Source organism: Salarias fasciatus, chromosome 14, assembly GCF_902148845.1.
Source record: "Salarias fasciatus chromosome 14, fSalaFa1.1, whole genome shotgun sequence".
Lineage (NCBI taxonomy): Eukaryota > Metazoa > Chordata > Actinopteri > Blenniiformes > Blenniidae > Salarias > Salarias fasciatus.
The window spans coordinates 26,934,710-26,953,902 of record NC_043758.1 but is presented as its reverse complement, the minus strand read 5'-3'; the positions used below and the strand labels follow the sequence as shown (position 1 = coordinate 26,953,902).

Genomic DNA, 19,193 nt, shown 5'->3' with positions numbered 1-19,193 from the left:
GTATGAAATTAGTATTTTTACAGAAATTACAAAAGTTGCATTTTTTGAGCAGGCAATTGCTGCAGACAGCCTTCCTGCAGCTGGGAGGGTCCTTTTCCACGGGGCTAAGCAGGATTAGCATCAGCAGCTAACATGCCGACTGTCGGAGTGAAAAGAGATCTTCTCTTCAAAGCTTTGGGAAGAACTTACAGTGAGTCTTATCTACTTTGTATTCAAGTGAAGAACAATCTGTCCATTTCTGATTTTTACTCTTGAAGACAGGAAGTCAGAGGAGTGTCTTGACTGAATGCCTCAGTGTCAGCATGTTATGTTAGCATGTTAGCTGCTAACCAGCTTGCTGACTCGAATTCATACTTTTTTGAATGAAAATTAAACTTATTTCATGGCAGATTTAAAAAACAGAAGCTTCTCCTGTGATCAAGTCATATCTGCTTGTGGTGACAAATGGACGGGGACGTGAGCCTGTTGATGTCAGGGAGGTTGCATCATTCATTCCCTCTGGTTGCTGTCATTTAAATGTGAGTGACAGCAGGTCGTCAGGGTTCAGAATATCCTCACACATCACCTGTGAATAGCTCAAACCAGCTGGAACCGTTTATTACGATTCGTTTACAGAAGCTTTGGTGGATATATCAGCCTGCAAACATGTATATTAACCTCCTAGATGCAACTCCCTGACACTGATTGATCCGTCCATCTGATCTCTTACACGTCAAAACTTCTCTAAAAGAATCATCTTTAGCTCAAAACACCTTGATGGATACTTGAGCTCAATCATGACTTTGTTTTATTGGATGTGCAATTTCCCTTACTTAGATGCAATACATTCCCTTTGAAGTCACGTTTTGTTACCCTGCCTTGCGCCTGTCTTCCTCAAAAGTTTTGAATGGCTGTAGAGTTTATTTTTGTAGAGCCAGTTCATTTCTGAAGATTTTCAGTTATGGGATGCAGCTGGTTGCCTTCCAAGATCAAGGCTGTGGGTTTGCTCCTTCATATGGATTCCACTTATATAGCATTTTCCACTGCATAAGACCCCACAGTGCTTTATCAGGTCAACCCCATTCAGGTACAAACCAGTGGAGGTTCCTGGCATACAAGGCATTCAATTCATTGATTTGTAGTAGTTTGGAGTTCAAAGTCTGGCTCAGGGACAGCTTGACATGCGGTTTGTATTCTATTCCATTGAATTACTTAGCATCATTAAAGGTGGCATAATTATAAAGGTGATGCATTTTGTTTTGAAATATTTTTTTTCTTCTGTGCAGTTAAATCAATATCATGTTAATACAAAATGAGTTAATTTGCTTTTATTCATGATGTTATTGTAAATTCGGTGACTCAAACTTAGGATGCTTGGTAATATGTTTGTTTCCTTTTGTTTTAGCTGATGAAGAGTTTGATGAGCTATGCTTCGAGTTCGGGCTGGAGCTGGATGAAATTGTAAGTACATGCTTTCGTTACTGTTCCCTCCTGAATCATTTTGTGCACATGTCAATAAATACAACCCCATGGTTGTCTAGTCAGTGTATCTTCTTTAAAGCTTCTGCCACAAATGCAGAAACCTTGTATGTGTCTCCACGGTAGACATCAGAGAAGGAGATCATCAGCAGGGAGCAGGGCGACAACAAGGCTGTGGGAGCTTCCGATATCATCCTGTACAAGATTGATGTGCCAGCTAACCGTTATGACCTGCTGTGTCTGGAGGGGCTGGTCCGCGGACTACAGGTCTTCAAGAATAAGTGAGTCATGTTAAAAAAAAAAATGCTGATATTAACAGTGCAATTTGTTTAAAAAACAGACTCAACTTGATTATGTGTGAACGCACCTGCCTCAACTTCAGGCAGGTTGTTAAGAAAAATAGACTCTTTTACGTTACAGCAATGCTTTCTTTTCTTTCTTTTCTCTCCCTTGTATGGCGAGAGTACTGCAGAATGCATTTAAGGCAAGACATTGTCTGACACTGTTCACAGCGCTTTACAAGGAAATCATAAACAAGGCAATTAAGAAAGGCATAAAAAAAGAGGATGAATAAAGGCTTTATTATCATTAAGATTAAGAAAATATATAATTATTTGGAAATTCTCAGCAAATAATTATATATTACGTCCAGATTTAAAATAAATTAGTGTGTGTTTCAGGAGGTGAGGAGCAGAAGAAAATCAGAAATGTAGCTTGACCTGTCACCAATCGAAACTTTATAGACAAGAAAAAAGATTTTGAATTGGATCCTTCGACACACAGGCAGCCAGAGCAGAGACTGAGGTTCAGGTGTGATGAGCGCCACCCTCTTTGTGTTGCTGAAGACTCTGGATGAGCTGCAGCTGTCCAATAGATTTTCTACAGAGACCTTTAAACACACCGTGTGAATAATCCAGCCTGTTGAAAATAAATGCATGAATTAGCAACTTTAAACAAAGAAAACCCACACTTTTGGAAACACCCCGAGTCTAGACTTCAGCATAATAGAGATGCTGTGGAGAGAGCTCAGGAGACCCGTTCAAAGCAGATCTTTGAATAATCTGGGCCGAAGCAGTCTTATAAGGTGGAAAAAAAAATCATGATCAACAACTACTGGAAGAACTTATTCAGTTTATTTCTGCCAAAGGAGTCAGAGCCAGCTGTTAAATCCATGTTTTACTTTCTTTTTCAAGACACGCTGTGAATATTTAATAAAGATTTAATATTTTATCATGGTGTGTGTGTGGCATTAGGTTGAGTCTTTCTGTTGTCAGGGGAAAGGTCATGAGACCAAGTGACCTCAGACAAAACAGGGCGTCCTTCGCACTGTGTTCCTGAGAACTTGAAGACAAAGCATTATTCCATATCACACGATGTTAAAGCTCGTGTCCGGAGTTTTGAAAGAGAGAGGTTTTTTTTTAATCCAAAAGTCTCGAGGTTCCGCCCTCCCCTCTGCTTTCATGAGCGACCAAGCCACGCCCCTTCAATTGTGCACGCAAATTATTTTTCGGGTAAAAATGAGAGCCTCCGAGTCCTACAGCATCCTCCATGTTTACGGTGGATGTTCAGCAGACAGTGGATATATTCGAGGTAAGCGGAGCGGCTGCAGCGTTGCGAACTCTCCTCTGCCTGGGTGAGCGGCCGTGCTCTCTGACTGCTCCACACTTTGATTGACAACACGAGAATGCGGAAGCTCGAAATCTATTGGCTGACACTGACCGGCGCTTTTTCGGATAACATGGGGGTCTGTGAGACGAAGGCGGGGCTCATAAATAAATTTTTATATTACTTTATGCTAATATTATATTGTAGTATCGAACCAGACTAACACATTTGAGCTCTGTTGAAAAATGATACATACATTGGAAACGAACGGAAACTCCGGACACGAGCTTTAAGCCATGTAGATCAGATAACTTTTCTGATGAATTCATGTAGAAAACAAGAAATTTAAAACCATTCATGGACTTTTTTTATTGTGACTGTGAGCAGTAATACAGTGCACGTGTGTTGTCATTCTTCCTGTTTATATTGTAATACTTTGTCCTGTCTTTGTTCAGCATCATCATAGATTGAATTTGTTTCAGGCTGGATGCGCCTCGCTACAGGCGCGTTCGCCCGGTGAGCGGAGAGCCTCAGAAGCTGATCATCACTAAGGAGGTTGGTGCAAACACCGAAGAGTGAAGAAGCAGCTTGCGTCCTGCTGTCATCTTGAGTCGTCTGTGTGTGTTTGTTGTAGACGGCCGCGGTGCGACCGTACGCCGTGGCCGCAGTGCTGAGGGACATCACCTTCACGCAGGAGCGCTACGACAGTTTCATCGAGCTGCAGGAGAAGCTGCACCAGAACATCTGCAGGTCAGAGCACAAGAAAACACAGAAACATCAGACGTGCGCCTTCAAGGTTTTCCCCTCACTCCCTTCCTTTAACCGCCTGTGCAGGAAGAGGAGCCTGGTGGCCATCGGCACCCACGACCTGGACACCATCTCCGGCCCTTTCACCTACACAGCCAAACCACCCGGAGACATCTGCTTCCAGCCTCTGAACCAGACCAAAGAGTACACGGCCACGCAGCTCATGAGCCTCTACAAGGTGATGCATTGCTGGTGTGACGAGCTCATCCTGTCTTTTTGAACGTTTGTGGTTAATGAGCGTTGTATCTCATGAACTCCTGCAGTCAGACAACCACTTGAAGCATTACCTCCCCATTATTGAAGACAAACCGGTGTACCCCATCATCTACGACAGCAACGGCGTCGTCCTGTCCATGCCTCCGATCATCAACGGTGAGAGCTGCACTCCTTTATTGTCCGCTCCGCTTAAATACTGCGGGCATTCACTTTTCATTTCATCAAGTCGTCATATGTTTGTGGAAAGGCAAGTCCAAAACATTGCCGTGACGGGAAATCACATCTAAATATCCATACCAGGACATTCTGTTTTAAAAACAAGGTCCTTTGATTCAAGTTAAAAGGCCTCAAGCATTGTGTTAATGATATTTATGTGTGTTTCAGGCAACCACTCCAGAATTACCCTGAAGACAAAGAACGTGTTCATCGAGTGCACGGCAACAGACGTGACCAAGGTAGAACCCGGTGGAGAAAGACGGCAGGAACCCAGAAGTCAGAAATAAGTCAGAGTTAACTCTCAGCCTCTCCCCCTTCAGGCAAAGATCGTGTTGGACATGATGGTAACCATGTTCTGCGAGTACTGCTCACAGCCTTTCACGTAAGTCTTCACATCTTAATGTCTGTTGGTCGCCTCCGTCTGCAAAGAGTCAGAAGCTCAGATTCAATTAAACCAGCAGCAACAAACACGTTAGTTACCATTTAAGTTTAAATTTAAATGTTTTTATTTGTTGCATCGCTGAGTATGTTTTGAAAAAGTCAAATGTTTTTGCTCGTACCAAATGTTAGTCTAATTCTATACATGAAGACAATTTGAACCATCTGAGAAAACTGGGTTAAAATGTCAGTAAAGTCAGCTTTTTTCTATTTTCTTGGTGGTTTGGTGGGGTGGATTAGAGCCTGTCGTAGACCTGATTTGTCCTTCGGGCCTTATGATTGACAAGTCAAAGTCACTTAAATAATTCTGCATCCAATTTTCAAGAAAGGACCACATAGCTTCTTTCTTAGCTGAGGAGACTTTAGATCAAAGTTATTCACTTACCGAAGTAGAGAGGCACTTTTTTGCCTGTTTAGTATTTCTTTATATCAAGATAATTTTTTGCTCTGATATTTTAAAGTGGAATAACTCTTTTTTTTTTTTTTTTTCCTCTGCTCTCTTGGTGTTTCAGGGTGGAGGAAGCCGAGGTTGTGTACCCAGATGGAAAGACCTGCATATACCCGGTACTCCATCCACCGTAACTTCTGCTTCACACACATGCATGTAGAAAACAATACACTGTAAATACCGTTTTGGCCTGAAGATACAACTCTGATTATAAGACGACCCCTATTTTCCAAATATCTTTTTGTGAAAAGAAAAATATGTTGAAGACAATAAGGTTATTAACAAAGGAACTTTTTTTATTGTACAGTTATTCTAAACTCAATAACTCGAATGGCGATAACATTTTACGTGATTTAAGATAAAAAAATATTACTGCAGTATTAACTAAAAAATAATATTCTTTTTCTCAAAATAAGCAACAATTAAGTACCCTCAAAGGTTTAATAACTTCATTAATGATGTAAATAACTTTCTAACCATCAAATTCAAGTTCCATTCAACTTCATGAACATAACAAGTCAGTATTTGAAATCAAAGCCGCTAGCTCAATGCTAACTATTAATGGAAACGCCATTGACATGCTAACGGAATTAGCATCTGCGTTGAAACTTCAAAACAAACAAACTCGCAAGTTTCAATTTCATCTCTATCCTGAACATCAACTAAGTATATTCGAGTACTTGCCGGCATATATTTTCGGTGGGCTGTTTGAAATGAACCTTAGAAAAACAAACACCAGCTCACTGCTTAGTCTTCTTCTCACACTGCTGTTCTGTCCAACTCACTACCTTCCCCTAGGGGTGGCTGAGCCACTGCATGCAAGCAGAGGGAGTACATTAAAAGTATAGTGGACGATTTTCTCAAAACTCGAAGCCAAACGTCTGTTACTCGCTTTTTGAAAAAACGCGCATGCGCCAGACCATCCTCCCTGCTCTACTGCTCCTCCCGAGGAAACGCCTCATCTTCTCATCTCAGCTCATCTTCCCCGGGCGTGCACGGCTCTGTTTACAGTTTCTGCAATCCGCCTCGCTCATAAAGCTTATTTTCCGAAACAGTTACAGTTTCATTATGTCAGATTCGCCATCGGTAAGTACTAGCTGAAACCGAAGCTCACGGGCTACATAAACACTAGGAATGCGCATGCGCAGATAACGGGAACGAGCGTGCTTGACGGCGTTACGCAAGCATTTCTCCCACGTGATGGACATATTGGAGGACCAATAGTTGAGATTCGCATCCCGGAAGTCATAGGCTAAGAACATCGTCCACTATACCTTCAACAATTCAGTCTAATAATTCTTGGCCGCTTGGCAGTTGTTTGTTGACTCTGCTGCGTTGATTACTGTCAGTTTAAAGTTGGCATCAAAACATCGCCTCTGTTAAAACTTCACATTTCAGAAGAATCCTGCCAGGGAGTCATGATACTCCGGAGTGAAATGTTATTGTTCATCTACTTGCATGTGTGGCAACGAGCTGAAAGTTTTATGTTTTCGCTTCAAAACGTTCCTGTGTGACGAGGTCCTGGGTTTGTGCTTATTCTTTTTTTTCCTTTGACTTGTGACGGCTTTAGCATGTTTTGCGCTCATTGTTCTGTTTCCTGCAGGAGCTGGCCTACAGGAAGGAGAAGCTCTCCAGCGACTTCATCAACCGAAAAGTCGGCATCAAGTAAGACATGAAGCTACAGATTCTTAAACTATTTGAACTTTGTCTGTCTTTGTTGTCATTTTAAATGTCTTCACCTCTTTACAGAATAAATCGGATTACATCGACTCTGATGTTGTTGTTTTTTTCCTTCCATCTGGACAGCGAGTCGACGGAGAGGATCGCTCAGCTACTCACCAGGATGTGCCTGCTCTCCCAGGCCACCGGCGTGGGCGACGAGATCGAGGTGGAGATCCCGCCCACGCGCTCCGACGTCATCCACGCCTGCGACATCATGGAGGACGCCGCCATCGCCTACGGCTTCAACAACATCACCCGCACCACGCCACGCACCTACACCGTAGCCAACCAGGTCCGTTTCCTCCTCCATGTCTGTTGGATTGCCAGAGCGCTGTTCTCATGATGTGCTCGGTTCGTTCAGTTTCCCATTAACAAGCTGACAGAGCTCCTGAGACAAGACCTGGCTGCTGCGGGGTTCACCGAGGCGCTCAACTTCGCCCTGGTGAGAAGAACATCAACACAGAAAATGACAAAAATGGTTTAGATTTCGTGGTCTTAAGATTTTTTTTTTTGTGTGTGTGTGTGTGTTTGTAGTGTTCTCAAGAAGATATAGCAGACAGGCTTGGAAAGAAGATCTCAGAGACCAGGGCAGCTCACATTTCCAACCCCAAGACAGCAGAGTTCCAGGTAACATGAACAAGACATGAATGCATCAGAGTCTAATCCATCAGGATCAGCTCTTCCATTTGGTTTATGAATACGGTCAGCGACTACTAACAAGGCTCTCGATGAAGTGGTGACCTTCAATACCTGTTTCTGTCTTTGTTTTTGTTCGTGTTTTGTCTTTCAAACAACTCCAGAAGCTTGTCTTATAAAGCAGGGTGCTTGGTCTCAGTGTGGTGAAGCAGTGTTGACGGCTTCAAGGCTTCATTAGTTTGAAAGTCACCGCACCACAAGTGGATTTGGAGCATGTGATGCACTGATTGAATCCTTTAAGTAGAACTCTTGGTATTTTCTTTTAAATGTAGATGAACTTGGGCTGTATGTCGCCCTTGACCCAATGAGTTTGACCCTCGTGATTCATAACTAAAGATCAGTTAAACTGCCGCGTTGATGAACACCCGTCTCCCGTGTTGCACATTGTTCAGGTTCCCTCCACATGAGGGCGCTCCCTTTCTTCCTAACAAACTGAGGCCACACTTGTAACCGTTGCTGCTGCTTGTTTCCACCAGGTGGCGCGCACCACCCTGCTGCCTGGCCTGCTGAAAACCATAGCTGCCAACAGGAAGATGCCCCTTCCCCTCAAACTGTTCGAGGTGTCTGATGTTGTCCTGAAAGATGAGACCAAAGGTGAAAACCTGATGATTTCTAAGACTTTATCAGTGCCGCATTTCAGTCGAGAACACTCAGATTAACAGTGATTGTCTTTGCTTTCACGTTTAACTGAAGTGTGAGTGTAATTTATAGATTTAATTTCTCATCCTGCATAAGAGGATTGACAGATGATTGATGGAAAGATAAGTATCCATGCTGTATCGGCCCTCAGTGGTCTCCCGTGCCCCTCACGCTACCCTCCCCTCGTCCTCCCACCGCACAGATGTCGGAGCGCGGAACAGCCGGCGTTTCTGCGCCGTCTACTACAATAAGAGCCCGGGCTTCGAGGTGATCCACGGCCTGCTGGACCGAACGATGCAGCTGCTGGAGGTGAAGCCGGCCCGCGGAGAGGGATACCACATCCAAGCTGCAGACGGTGAGGAGAGGGGAGGGCGGGGCGGCGAGGGGGGCGGCGAGTGGGGCACCCACTGGCAGCTCTGTTTCAGCACATGGCGGATAACTCAAAGCTGAGTTTATGGAGGGAGGAGAAAATCCCAGCAGCAGATTTGATCCCATGCCATGGAGAGCATGTTTATGTCCAAGCTGGCGATCAGAAGAATCTGGGTCATGTGAGGGTAAAAGGCAGGTTTTGTCCAGATTATGTAAATCCAGGCTGTGATGAGCAGTTACTGCATTGTTGTGTTTGTTAACAGGGAGTCAAGTGCGTTGTTTCAGTAGAGAAACACTTCTTCCCTGGTGGTGTAAGACACAATGTGAGCAAGGAGTCGTCTAATATAGAAGTCTTACAGCCGATGAATAATACCAAATTAAAATAAGCTTGATTTTGGGGTGAGTCAAGAAAATCCCCACACAGAACATGCAAACTGCACACAGAAGGCCCAACCTGGACTTAAACCGGGGATGCTGTAAGATGAGAGCGGCAACCATTACACCATCATTGATGTGTGCGTTCATCCTAGAGTTGTAAATGGAGTAGATTCAGAAATGTGTATTCGAAATGTGATTTCAAGACTTTGATACTGACTAATGTGGTGTCAGGGCATCCCTGAAAAATACTGTTGAAAAGTGAAGGTAATGGAAATGATTTAGAAAATTATATAGAGCTCAGTATGTGACACAATTAGGCGTGGGAACCGAATTCGGTACTTTTCTAGGTAACAATAACCGAGTCACATAAAATCAAACGGTATCATGTGTATCTGAACGCATCCTTTTGTCTGAGAGGGAGTGGAAGAGTGGTGGACAGGAATACAGAGCTGCATGCACAAGAAGGTAATGACGTCAGGAGCCGTGAGTTCAGTCAGCAGAGCAGCATGGCTGAGAGAGAGCACGGCTCCACTCCTCAAAATGTGATACAGATTACACTCGCTGCAATATTTGTGTTGAAAAGTGCATATCCTGAGGTGGGAATACTTCTAATCTCAGGAAGCACCTGGTAAAGCACAAGATTTTTGTCAAGGTTGAGGAGTGCAGCATTTTCTACATCTCCTGCATTCAACACCGCTAGCATCAATTAGCAACTCATCGTCTGCATTAAGAATCAGATTAACATTTGTTACCACATGAACGCCCACAAAAGTACTGAAAATTGGTACTGGTGGGTTCTGGTACCGAGCATTGGTACCATATCGGTTCATATGTGAATGGTACCCGTCCCTAGACGCAATATGGGATTTTAATTTAAAACAATTGCCTTTAATATATAGAGCTATCTATAGAGCTAGTTGAAAACTTTCATGTCAGTTTGGTTGGTTCACTCCGGGACACTCAAACTCATGATACATTATTTCAGCCATTTTTTTTTTTTTTTTTTTTTGATGTAAAACAGAAACTGAAGATATACGTCCCTTTTGGTTCTGCTGTCAATAAATACAAATCTCTCAAGACCAAAGCACAATGTGGAAATAAAAAAGAGCTCAAAATACAGTCAGTGTAACATGTCCCAGTGCATCTATAACCAGATTAACAGAAATAAAGCAGTGGTGTGCGTACACTTTCCTTCCTTCCTTCCCTGCGTCCTTCCTCTACATCTGCTGCCATCAGACGCCGTCTCTTTTTCTGCTTCTGAGAGAAAAAAAAAGAAAATATAGAAAACAGACACAAGATAAATAAATCATGGATTCAAGTCGAAGCCACTGAAAGAAGAAAGTGGAAGGAGTAACTGCATAAAGCAGAATTCAGTTTTATCAACTTTCATCAATTCCAGCCGACTCCTGACATTTTTACAGATGAACAAAACTAAAGTCAAAGGAAAGAGGAAATCAGAGGAAGAAGGATTTAAACAATTAGATTATCTTACTGGCTGCAGATCTGATGAGTGAAGGAAGCACAGCTCACACCTGATAGTCCACAGTTTTTAGAAATCCTGAGGAGAGGGCTTAGAATACTGGAGAAAGACAAGTAAGTCACATGATGTCTCCATATCAATGTAAGGAGAGTGGTTTCGATTACAGGGATATCTTTTTAAATGCACTTCTCAAAGACAGCCTAACCAAGAAAATGGTCCCTGATCACTTTAGCTAGCCTCTCTTTTACCAGTAAAGAAAAAAAATATAATAAGAAATACAGCTTAAACTATCTGTGAGCGATAGAGAGAAGCTAAAACCTGATTGGTTTTTTTTTCATGCCAACCAGCATTTGTTTGTGTCAGAAAGTCACAGTCCTCTGTGATCTGATGTCAAATGGATGTTTGTGCCAAGTAACAAGGATTTCTATGAGTGTTGATGCCTTCTAATAAAATCTACGTTTCTCAGGCACAAAGTTTGTTCCAGTATATATTAGTAAACCGGTGGATGTGTCAGAATTACATGCACAGATTCAGAAACAATCCTATTGGTAAAATTTACCTTTCAGACTTGTAAAAAAAAAAATTTCTTGATAAAGCGTCGCTATAATAACTCCCTCTGGCTGTTTCAGCAGTATGCAGGGAGGACAGAGGCGGTCCACAGCAGACCGCAGCAGAGATAAATAAACCGAACGCATCGGTAACAGATTGAAGCTTTAAATTAAATAAATAGGTGTGTTCATTCATCTGTTGGGTTCAGTGTCTTGCTCAAAGATACAGAGATCAGCTCAGGTCTTCTAGCAGTTGAACCTAATAGCAGCATAATCAATACAATGTTCCTGACCTGAAAAAAATCGACCTAAACGAGCTTTAGGATGAAATCGGGATGTTTTAAGCCTCATGCTAAAAATCTAGAACTTTACCTTCTGTTTTGGATGATGTGGTATTAACAGGCTCTTCAAGGTTTCATTTACTTTTGTTATTTAACGATGATTTGTAAATTCCTTGGTGGACTGTCCAGTGAATCTAAAGAAGAAAATCCAATATGACAGGATGTATGTTTGACAAGATTGTCACTTTTTGTGACATTCTGGGTGAAGAGTTCCAGACGTTGCTGCCGTCTTCTCAGACTTTCCGACTGTCAGAGAACATCAGTGGGAAAGCTTCCTTTACACATCATCTGGACATTCTTCCCCTTCTCTTGGATTTCTGTTCTGCTTTATGTCCAAATGCAGCAGGTATACAAACGTAGATTAAATCGGCGTGACATCCCAGTTTGTCCTTTTTAAACCATAGAACACTGAAGTGACGCATATCTTTAATCACTTTTGCTCCAAAAATTCAAAAGCTTTCATCAGCATTAGAATTTCATTGGCTCTGGGCCGAGAATTCTACTTGAGGGTTACTGTTAATTCATCTTCTGTGACATTAATTAAATGAGTTGCACCACCAGCCCACCTCGTCAGCTCAGACCCAATGACCTTAATGCAGAGAAGTTATACACTGCTGCTTCACTGAGTCTTTTGCTGACTGGTTTTATGAGGTGACAAATGATTGGCTCACCGACGCGCGTAATGGAATCGTACGTTGGCAAATCATGGAATGACTCATCTTTTTGATGCAGGAGTTCGATTCCTGCAAGATTACTTTATTAGTGTTCGACTTGTGCGTGCAGAAGTCTTTCACAGGCTAATTGCGATGCATGGCTCCTATTGTTCCCCACAGAGACTCAGTTTGGACTCGTCAGTCGTTTCCTTTTGGCCAACCGCTTTCCCACAACACTCAATCTTCTCTCCTTGGCTTGCACGCTCCAAGGTCACGCCGTGGGATGTCTACCGGTACCTCCGGCGGCCCGGTCAGACTGCTAATCAATGGGCTCAAGTGTCGGTGAATGGGAGATGAGGATCCAGGGAGGTGGAGGAGGCAGACGGGGAGGATGGAGAACAGATGAGATAAGACTTGAGAGTGCAGATAAAGAATGACGGCTGGAGGTTTTAGAAGAAGAAGAAAACATTCGAGGAGAGCGCAGTGTGGGAGATGCACCGAGATGCACATCTTCTCACAATGCACACCACACACCACACACACTCAGTCCATCCTCTCCATGCACCATTAGCCTAATCCTCCCTCTCCCCTCCCCCATCCAACCTTCTCCCACACACACATATGTCAGCGTGTCCTTAACCCCATTACAAGGTCGTGACCGCGGTGTAAGAGCTCACCTGATGCAGACACACCTCTTTGGGAATGGGATTCATCAGCAGAGCTCACAGCTGCTCCTGGGGGGGGGTTCAGGCAGGGCCCAGTTTCCGCCACTCAGCGTGGGGATGAAGTGATGAGTCAGGGGATTTGGAGCTCAAGCGAAGGAACACTTAAGAAACAGATGCTCACGTTTCGCTTCACAACTGTGTCAAATCCAAGGTCTTGACCCATTTCTTAGCAGAGACATTGATCAGGTGACTGCTTTTTGTTTTTTGGATGTACATCTGTGTGTCTTTGAAGGTTAATATTTAAAGATAAAGCTGCTGTGTGAAGAGAACTACTGGATGTTTGTGGTTCTGACCTTTTATGGCTGCCCTCTCTGCTCACACAGTACAGTTTTTAACACACACTAAATCAAGTAAATCAGATCTTGACCCACTTTCCCACGGAGACAGAGTGTCATCAAAAAGTAGTTTTCTTCCAATTTTCCACGGAGTCAGAGCATTTTCATAAAGTTCCAAGGCTTGAAACTGCATTTCAAAAAGTGTTTTCATGGACCTCCTAGCACTGTTGTTGCACAAATGGGCCCTTAGACTATCTAACGTAGGGCCATGGAGCGTCCTTACAGGGTGCATCTGAGACCACTAGTCCATTACACGGCAAGCAGAGGCAGAAAATGACTCACATTCACATTTATCGGTGATATTAGTCGCAGATTAAATTAGTTAGGCAACCAGAGTGCTTGGAAAAACAAAGGTATGTTCACAGAATATACAAACTCAACATGGAAAGACACAATATGTAGGACTCAAAGCAGTGATTTTCTTCAGTGAGATGCGTCTCGAAACCTTTACAACCCCTTGTTGCCCTAGTCCATTAAATAAACAGTTTTTGCTGTTTCAGGAATATCCAGTTTAGAAATAGAATGCCAAAGTATTGTAAGTAATACAATCTAACTATACTTGCAATCAAAGTTTGAAAACTTGTTCCTTCTAGGTGTTCTCATCGAATTTAAACTATATAAATCAGTACTTTCAAAACCCTAAACCTCGTTCCTGAAAGCTGGTGCTATTCATGATTATTTCCTCGGCGTGGATAAGCTGCAATGATGAATCTGCCTCAATCAGCTTTGTTACAGCCCCATTATGAATTTGCGTGAATCCCAGTGAAAGTAGTAAGAGACCTTGTGGTAAAGCCGGCACGCTGCACTCCGTGATGCATCGATCCAAATCTCCCCTTCTGCTGAGAGCCCTGCTGTAAGTTGGAAGCAGAGTGGGCGGAAAGTGGCCTGGCTCAAGTGTAGGATTTTCATTGACTGATTGGTTATTTAAGCTGTACCGGAGCTATTTATATAGTTGCCATGGCATCCCCGCTCATGGTGCAAGTGGATGACGTGAGAACCGACGCAAGCGCTTCACTTTTCCACCAGTTTAATATCCTTAACAGGCGCGGAACAGGCCACTGAGAGAAATGCTAGAATTTCCCTGCTTTCGGAGCCTCTTTACACACACACACACACACACACACACACACACACACACACACACACACACACACACACACACACACACACACACACACACACACACACACACACACACACACACACACACACACACCAGCTGTACAGTGCAGCATTGTTAGGCCCAGTCCTCAGTGCAATGCATTCTCTCGTCCTTTTACACAGCTGTAACAGTTCCCTCTAAATCCTTCAATAGTTGTAAAACAGAAGAGCCAACATTTTGGTCCTTCCAAGACAGAAGACGCCACAAACAATTCTGTTTCCAGGTTTCAGATTCCACTAAGATGGCGAAAAAATGAAGTCACACACTGATACTGTAAAGCACAGGGCGCCGTGGATGGAGTCGGCCTTCGTACAGAGTGATGAGTGAACATCGAAAGCAGTGGGCTCTGGAACCTATTAGCAAGGCAGCGTGGGAAGAAGCAGTGCACCATGGGAGAGAGTGCCATGTCTGTGTGAGTGTGTGGAGCTGTTGTCATGGCAACCCCCGCATCTTGCCATCTCCTGACAAGTTTGTCTTTCTGTCGGTTCGCATGTCGGTGTGTGTCTTCGACGGAAGTGACGTAGCCTTTACCCCAGACTTTGAAACTCCTCCCACACACCAAGACAGCGAGAGATGAGTGGAACATTCATTTGATGATCTTTGACACACACGTTGGATTGATTAATATGAAAAAATTGTTGAGGATCCAGTTTATTTCCCAGTCCATAACAGATCTGTGTTTTGCCACTTATCAGCTTGGGGTTTTTTTTTTTTTTCTCAGTGAAGGTGGGCAGTTATGGATCCGTTTGGAATAACCGATGTAGAGCGTAATTGCCGATAATGAACGTGGGTGAACAAATGATCATCGGGGAGGAAGCAGTAACGCGGGGTCGCCCACGCCGCTAACGATTGACTCACGATCTCTCTGATGCGAAGGAATCACAGAGAAACACCGTCAGCACTTCAGGAAAACACACACAAACCTCGGCTGGCAGACTCCGGGCGGCCAAAAACGCCGTCCAGAAAACGCAGAGATCACGCAGATGGCGCGTTAGATAGTAACACGGTGGCCAGGAAGAGTTTGCCAGCACACTTTGGATGCTGCGAACAAGCTTGTGAAGGTGATAATTGTTTTGAAAAAGGGAGCTGCACTCGCAGGGGCTTGCGAAGTGTCTCAACAGTCTGAGATGCTGCTCGACAAAGAGTCACTGCCAGTGCGAAGGATTAGCTGCCAAGCGATGTATGGTCAACTGCGACTATAAACACGCCCAGAGAGAGAATTGGAACACTGGCGAATCTTGTCTGTGTTTGGACAAGTTTGATGGGATTAAATGTCTTCCTGGTGTTGAAGTTCTTAAATGACTAAAAAAAAAAAAAAATAAACACCCACAATTATTTGCTTAAAAAAAATCCGGGTATCATAAACGGTGTAGGGTTTCTGGATTTGAGACATACTTGCGCCACATCCTGTCTGCCGCTGTGGGAGTAAAAGTGTTCATAAAGGTGCTTTTTAAAAGGAAAAAGTCATGAAATGCAGTTTGATTGTTAATCTGTTTTAATTAAAGTAGGCAGTGATGCATGTTCAAAAGTAAATACATCCCATAAAATTCTCTTTCATTTTCTACACTGAGTCAAGTGACTGTCCTGGTTAACAAAGGAAGAAACATCCGGCTGACAGGCAAGCATGTCTGTATTGTGGGAGGAAGCCCAGATACCAGAAGAAACCCCCCACATGCAACCAGAGAACATGCAAACTCCGAACAGAACAGCCTGCAGAATGTCACCATCTTCCTGTGAGGCTGCATGAGAATTCACATATAGTCTCTCTGTAAAATAAGACCCAGAGATTCTAATGTCCATCAAATCAAACATTCAGCAATGTCTATTAATCCTAAAGTAACAGTAACATCAGACACCCTTAATTCATTAACCTTGCGATCTATTGCCATTGTAGCAGGGCATTGAGGTTAGCTGTATATGAGCAGTACCTGGTGCGTCTGGACGGGCCCTGACAACCACGCTCTGCTGCTTTCTATTACAGAGAAAGAACGAGCTCTCAGAGAGTTCAAGTCTGACGTAGGGTTTGAAATTCTTTCTCAATTAGTCTGAGAAACAAACGACAAATAAATTCACTGAACGTGATGTGGAGTTCTAATAGCTGTCTTATTTGTCACTAAGGGTGCTTTCACACCTACAGCATTTGGTCCGCTTAAAGCGGACTAGCGTCCCCAACTCCTGGAGGTTTGGTTCGTACGCGCTGGTGTGAAAGCGGACCAGTTAGTTTTGGTCCGGGACAAAGAACCGCACCGAGACCTCCTTGAGGAGGCGGTCTCGGTGCGGTCTCGGCGCGGTCCGCTGCTGGTGTGAACGTTGACCGGCCTCGGTCCTGTCCGCTCTGTTGTGGAGAAGGCTTTTTGGTCGGCAGAGGCTTCCGTAGCAAGCCGCGCGGCGCATCACGTCACACATGCTGGCCAATCAGGGTTCACTTCCGCCACCCAAAACACACTATTATGTGAACAGCACCACCAAGGGGCAGGAGGGTCATAGTGGATAGTTCATCTGCAAAAACAAGTGGTGTGAATGAACCAAACTAGTTGACAGCTGCAACATTTATGAATAATTTATGTCCGAACCGAACCACTCTAGCGGACTAGTAGGTGTGAAAGCACCCTGAGACAGTCTGACTGTCCCAGCAAATGAATCCAAACAGCGATATGTCTAATGGGAAAGCGCTCATAAATATCTCCGTATGAAGAGGAGGGAGCTCGGAGAACTGTTGGTGTCCTGCTGTTGGAGAGATGTTTAACCTGCATGTGCATGACAGACATCCTTGGACAAAATGAGCAGACATATTCACAAGCTAGGTCAGGTTTTCAGTGACAACTGATGCTCGAAATATATGAAAAATTACCATATCCTTGGAGGAGTACTTTGGCCACATTTACCAAATACACATTTCAAGTGAAACTAGCAGAAAAACTTTTGTGGCATTTTGGGGGTCACAGCTTTTTCAGTACAACGCCCAATGTGGAGCTTTTCAAAACTATCATACTCCATCTGACGTGTTAACTTGAAACCTCGTGTAAGGAGGGCCTTTGTGCTGTTGTTGATTGTCAATATCATTACAGATTCTTGGATGGATATGAAACCAGACTGTCTTCTCCCTGGCTAAGAGCTTTGTTTTCCTTTTGTTTTTCAGATTCTACCTTTTTCCCCGGCCGATGTGCCGAGATCTTCGTTCGTGGAAAGAGTGTGGGCCGACTGGGAGTCCTCCATCCAGACGTCATCAACCGCTTCGAGTTGACCATGCCCTGCTCTGCCCTGGAGATGGACATCGAGCCTTTCCTGTGATTTCACATTCCTAATCTAAATCCATACGTATCCCTCTTTACTCTCCCCTTGAAAAACATTTGCAACAGGATATGGGGATTTAGTTTTCTTAAAACAGTTGAGATGAAGAAGATTCTCTATTTGGTGCATGAATAAAACTTCAGGACCCATCTGTGCAGCATCACATGGAACTATTGTTTTCTACATATGGGTAACAAGGCTGTTTTTACTAAATTCATAAGAATTAAAAGTTAACAAGACTCCCATTGTGTGTGTGACATGAATTGTGCGTCTGTGTGTGGGCTTGTGCTTGCATGCCTGGTCTTAATTTAGACTACTTGTGCCTTGGGGTTAGTGCATGGTAATTAAACTCGGTGACTCATTACCTGTTGCTTTGTTGCCTTGGTTCTTCCAGTGGCCACACTGCCGAAGCCCTCCTCACGCATGATGTCCCCATGCAAGAAGCCGTCAAGCACAAGTTCAACACTCGCGGTGGGTCCGGGCAGACGCTGCTCCCTTCCCCAGCCTCCACTAAAACCGTGTTTGGAGACATGAGTACACAAGCGGGTCTGAAGGCTCTCAATGATTTTCTGGCCGACAAGAGCTATGTGGAGGGCTTTGTTGCATCGCTAGCGGATGTCGGCGTGTTTGATGCCATCCCCACCCCGCCCCCGCCAACTTTCTCTCACCTCAGGCGTTGGTACAGTCACATTAAGTCCTTTGGGGCAGAAAGAGGAAATCTCCCATCATCCAAGCGCCAGTTTGTCCTCCCGGCTGCCCCGGTCCCCTCGGCAAGCGAAGACGACGACGACATTGACCTCTTTGGCTCGGATGACGAGACCGAGAGCGTGGAGGCGGCCAGGATCAAGGAGCAGCGCCTCGCCGAGTACGCCGCCAAGAAGGCCAAGAAGCCGGCTCTCATTGCCAAGTCCTCCATCATGCTAGACGTCAAGCCCTGGGACGACGAGACGGACATGGCTAAGCTGGAGGAGTGCGTGCGCAGCGTCAGCATGGACGGGCTCCTGTGGGGGCAGTCCAAGCTGGTTCCGGTGGGCTACGGAATAAAGAAGCTCCAGATAGGATGCGTGGTGGAGGACGACAAAGTGGGCACGGATCTGCTGGAGGAAGCCATCACTGCCTTCGACGAATATGTTCAATCTGTTGACGTGGCTGCCTTCAATAAGATCTGAATCATCCAGACGGGGAATTAATTGGCTGAATGCTACCATCTGACGTTCTGTGGGCTTGGCTCCAGATTATTGATATATGGAATGCTCTGTTCAGTAAGTATTTCATGATCTGTGTGATAGAACACAAGCTCAGGTGCTTTATGTAAAAAAAAAACAAAAAAAAAAACTTGTCTTTCTTTTGATACAAGTACAAAAGATTGTCTTCTTTAGAAGTCTAATAAAGCCATTCTAACTTTTCTCTCGGAGTGTGTGGATTAATTCTGTTGAATTATTGACAGTTCAAAGGGAAATTATTGCAGCCGGTGGACTCCCATCGCCGTGCAGATAAGCCATCTCATAAATGAGGTCTGACAGGTGTTCCGGCATTCCTTCAAAGTCTACTGTAGCAAAGCAGCATTAACTGTTTCAGTCCCACACTGCAACTGAGCCAACAGATGTTTTGCTCCACCCTGCTGATTGATAGGGCTTTGAGCACAAAGACGGGCAGTGCTGCAGCG

The 19,193-nt window shown here is 44.2% G+C and overlaps 1 protein-coding gene across 1 annotated transcript; it reads left to right on the top strand.

Moving 5' to 3' along the window:
• The first annotated feature begins 70 nt into the window (after positions 1-70).
• On the top strand, positions 71-18,918 carry farsb (phenylalanyl-tRNA synthetase subunit beta). Its single transcript, XM_030108902.1, has 18 exons — positions 71-190; positions 1,385-1,440; positions 1,585-1,739; positions 3,546-3,618; positions 3,698-3,813; positions 3,898-4,048; positions 4,134-4,242; positions 4,471-4,541; positions 4,623-4,684; positions 5,253-5,304; positions 6,792-6,853; positions 6,995-7,202; positions 7,272-7,352; positions 7,445-7,537; positions 8,083-8,200; positions 8,448-8,600; positions 17,376-17,523; positions 17,922-18,918. The coding sequence occupies exons 1-18, from the start codon at positions 133-135 to the stop codon at positions 18,694-18,696; spliced, it is 2,541 nt and encodes an 846-aa protein (XP_029964762.1). The 5' UTR covers positions 71-132; the 3' UTR covers positions 18,697-18,918.
• The last annotated feature ends 275 nt before the right edge of the window (positions 18,919-19,193 follow it).

Excerpts from the sequence above, each read along its gene's own strand:
- farsb (XM_030108902.1), top strand. The coding sequence starts at position 133 with ATGCCGACTGTCGGAGTGAAAAGAGATCTTCTCTTCAAAGCTTTGGGA. Across the intron at positions 5,305-6,791 it reads GAAAGACCTGCATATACCCG|GAGCTGGCCTACAGGAAGGA; the intron begins GTACTCCATCCA and ends TGTTTCCTGCAG. Across the intron at positions 7,203-7,271 it reads CCTACACCGTAGCCAACCAG|TTTCCCATTAACAAGCTGAC; the intron begins GTCCGTTTCCTC and ends CGGTTCGTTCAG.